Here is a 4,142-nt window from a genome sequence, read left to right as displayed (position 1 = left end):
AAATCCTTGATGCGGATAAGAGTTCTAAATCTCATGGAAACTTTCTTTTGGTTGATGGTTTTGATTTTCAAAATGGTGTGGTTATTGGTTCGGCCACAAATTTTGAATTTCAAAAATCCTTAGATGTAGATAAGTGTTCTAAGTTTTCTTGGTAGAGGATTGGTAACTCCCTTGTGGGGGGTTAGTGGGTGGCTGAAAAGAGTGATTTGTGATTCGGCCAAGCATTTTTGAATTTCAAAATGTCCATGTTTCAGGTAAGACTTCTATTCAAATTGAAAACTTAAGTTGGGGGATTCATTGGTGGGACCCAATGATAAGAATGAAGGGTGTGATTCAGCCAAGCATTTTGAATTTCAAAATGATCATGTTGCGGGTAAGACTTCTATTCAAATTGAAAACCCTACTTTGGGGGATTCATTTGTGGGACCCATTGATAAGAATGAAGGGTGTGTTTCGACCAAGCATTTTGAATTTCAAATAGGTCATGCTACGAGATAAGAGTTCTATTCTATTTGAAAACCTTAATTTGGGGGATTCATTGGTGGGACCCAATGCTGTAAATGCACTAAGAGGTTCGACCAAAGAAGGAAGGTATTTTAGAGAGAAAGGGGCTGACGTGGCAACTAGGGAGAATGCGTTGGACTCTAGTGGGGCCCAAAAGAGTTCGGACATATTTGAAAATGATGGAAGCAGCTGCAATTGGAAGTTGTTCCTCCTCCTTCATCTTCTATCTCAATGAGGGATGAAGGCTCTCCTCGTCGGAAGCCTGGTCGTCCTAAGAAGGCTAATGCAGTGAAGAAAGTGGCTACAAGTAAAAAGGGTTTGTTGGCAGAGGAATTCAAGAAGGTAGATGTTGCTTTAGGGAAAGTCTCTACAGTAAATAAGAGCCTCTCATTGGGAGAGGAAAGTCTTTGCTTTGTAGCTGTTGATATGAAGCTTTTCTTTTGGAATATTCGCGGCATTGGTAATGCGTCTGGTAGGAGGGCCCTTAAAATGCTGTTAATGACTCATCAACCAGACATTTTTTGTGTCGTTGAACCAAAAGTGGATGTTAGTAAGTGCCCAATTCTCTTTATTAATAGATTGGGATATTCTTCTAATTTTGTGTATAATTTTCGGCAGGAGAAAGTTCCGAATCTTTGGGTCTTTTGGAAGAGAGAGTTGCAGCGGCCCTCTGTTCTCTCTTCATCTGACCAACAACTCTCTCTTCAATTCAAGTGGCAAGGTGTCCAATTTGGTCTATCAGTGGTTCATGCTTGTTGTGATAGATCTGATCGCAGACGGCTTTGGGAGGATCTTATTGCTCTCCCTTTGTCCAGCTTACCATTTTTTGTTATGGGGGACTTTAATGCAGTGTTACGGGTGTGCGAAAGGAGGGGTTCAAGCAGATTCCAATTGGGTGCAGCAGCTGATTTTCAGGCTACCATTGATGCTTGTGAGCTTTTTGAAGTTCCATCTTCGGGTAGGAAATTTACATGGTCAAACCAACGCAAAGTTGGTAATGTTCGTTCGGTCCTTGATAGAAGTTTCTTCAATGCCAGATGGTTAGAGTTGTTTGGTGATTCTAAGCAGGATCACTTTCCGACACAAATCGGGGAGGGAATCGTCCGATCACTCTCCGATTTGTGTCTTTGTTGACAAAGGTGTCAAACCGGTAAACTCTCCTTTCGGGTTCAATAATTTTTGGATGAGTGACGATTCTTTTTTGGAGGTGGTTCGTTTGGCTTGGGTGGAACCGATTGTTGGTGATCCCATTTTTGTACTAGCACAGAGATTGAAGAATGTTAAGTAGCGTCTTAAAGCTTGGGCAAAAATGACATTTCCTAATCTTTTTATTGAAGTACAGCAAGCGGAGAAAGATCTAGCATCCTTTCAAACTAATATTGATCAACTTGATATGTCAAATGAATATTTTGATCAAGAGGCTTCCTTGAAGTCAAAACTTGTACAAGCAATGGATCGTTTGGACTCTCTTCTTCGGCAGAAAGCAAAGGTCAGGTGGTTGAGGGAGGGGAGATAGGAATTCAAAAATTTTCCATCTCTCTACTAAACTTAGAAGGAATAAAAACTCTGTTAAATCTTTGCGAAGAATGGATGACACTTGGACATCAAGTTCGGTTGAACTACATGATTATGTGGTGACTTACTTTGAAAACTATCATAAAGTGGGTTCCTACTTGGGACACCCAGAGTTGTTGTCTGTGATTCCAAAAGTGCTGATGGATGATGATTGTTTATTACTTGAAGGTTTGCCCTCTAATGAGGAGATCAAAGGAGTGGTATGGGACCTAGATCCTGACAGTTCTCCAGGACCGAGATGGCTTTTCGGGGAAGTTTTTTCCGCAAATCTTTGGGATATTGTTTCAGCCGATTTTGGGGCTGCTTGTTCGATCCTTCTTTCGAAAAGGAAAACTTCCGAAAGGGGTAAATAATTGTTTCCTCACTTTAGTTCCCAAGGTGGAGAATGCAGCTACTTTGGACAAATTTCGGCCTCTATGTATGGGGAATTTTTTTGCAAAACATTGTCAAAGATAATGGCTTCTCGGTTGAGTCCTCTTTTGCCTAAGCTTATTTACGAGGAGCAAGGAGCTTTCCAGAAAGGTAAGATGATTTGAAAATATTCGTTGTCGCCTACGAACTTACAAATATTTTACATTCTTTTTGTTAGAGGGGAGGGATGGGAATTAAGATTGATATTATGAAGGCTTATGATACCCTATCATGGGAGTTTTTATTCTTGGTCTTGAAGGCTTTCGGATTTTCAAATAGATGGGTTGGTTGGATTCATGAGATGCTTCAATCTACTAGAATCTCAGTTTTATTGAATGGGGGACCAGTTGGATTCTTTGGAGTTGAGAAAGGGCTTCGGCAAGGGGACCCTTTATCTCCTCTTCTTTTTCTTCTTGCAGAAGAGGTACTATGCGGGGGCATTCATTCTTTGATAGCTCTTTGGTAGATTGAGAGCTTTGCCGGGTCCCGGGGGAGTAGAAGTTCCTTCCGTTCGATGTATCTTGATGATATTTTTATTTTTTCAAATGCTTCTTTATGTTATGTTAAAGCTTTGAAAAATTTCTTATCGAAGTATCAAGAATTTTCGGGTCAACATATTAGTTTGGAGAAGAGTAAGCTTTTTCTTGGACGTGTGCCTCCTAGTCGAAAACAGAAAATTGTGGACATATTAAATATCCCAATTGCTCTCTTTCCTACTCGATATCTGGGGATAGATATTTTTAAAGGAAGAGTTACTCGTGTCAGATTGCTGTCAGTTTTAGACAAGATTAAGAATCGGCTACAAGGGTGGTGTGGAAAGTTGTTATCTTTGGCAGGTAGAGTGGAGTTGGTACGTTCAGTTATTTCTAGCATGCCAATTCATAATTTTTCAGTGTACTGGTGGCCTAGCTCTATTATTTCTCAAGCAGAGGCTTGGATGCGTAACTTCATTTGGACGGGGGAGTATAGAGGCTGTGAAGAAGGTTACAGTGTCTTGGGAAAAAGTATGTACTCCAAAATGTGAGGGTGGTTTGGGTATTCGAAGATTAAGAGATGTCAATTTTGCTTCCTTATGCAAGTTGGCTTGGACAATTAAACATAAACACTCTGTTTTTGCTCATTTTTTAGAGGGGAAGATGGTGGACAAAAGGGGAAATTTAAAGATTTATGGGCAGCAGTCCTCTTTGATGTTGGGATTGAGGAAGGTTTGGGGTTTTGTTCAAGCTAATGAACGGTGGTCAGTTGGAAATGGTCAGAATATAAATTTCTGGTTTGAGAGATGGTTGGGGAATTTTACCATTGCAGACTATGTTGGTATTCCTCTAGATTTAGAGGGTCATTTGAAATTGATTGTTGCAGATTGTTTACAACAAGGGGAGTGGATATTTCCGTCAGTGGACAATGCCAAATTTCAAGAGGTAATCTCTCTTATTATGTTATATCATGTACCTTGTGCTGGTTTTGTTGATGTTTGTCATTGGCAAGGTTCAGTGGGGGGAGAGTTTAGTTTTCGATCGGCATGGGATCTCTATCGTAGAAAAGGAGAACAACTGGAATGGGCTAAAAGTATTTGGAAGACTTCTTTGCAACCTAGACAACAAGTTTTTTGTTGGAGACTTTTTCATGATAGGCTACCTGTTGATGCCTTGTTG

At 40.4% G+C, this 4,142-nt stretch overlaps 1 protein-coding gene across 1 annotated transcript; it reads left to right on the top strand.

The window, feature by feature from the left end:
• Positions 1-735: 735 nt before the first annotated feature.
• LOC149015853 (uncharacterized) lies at positions 736-1,638 on the top strand. Its single transcript, XM_089156614.1, has 2 exons — positions 736-998; positions 1,083-1,638. The coding sequence occupies exons 1-2, from the start codon at positions 736-738 to the stop codon at positions 1,636-1,638; spliced, it is 819 nt and encodes a 272-aa protein (XP_089012740.1).
• The last annotated feature ends 2,504 nt before the right edge of the window (positions 1,639-4,142 follow it).

The sequence above is a fragment of the Hakea prostrata genome, chromosome 5 (assembly GCF_041222555.1).
Source record: "Hakea prostrata isolate BN-2017 chromosome 5, UWA_Hpros_2, whole genome shotgun sequence".
Taxonomy (NCBI): Eukaryota; Viridiplantae; Streptophyta; class Magnoliopsida; order Proteales; family Proteaceae; genus Hakea; species Hakea prostrata.
The sequence above is the reverse complement of the archived record's forward strand: the minus strand, read 5'-3'. Positions and strand labels throughout refer to the sequence as shown.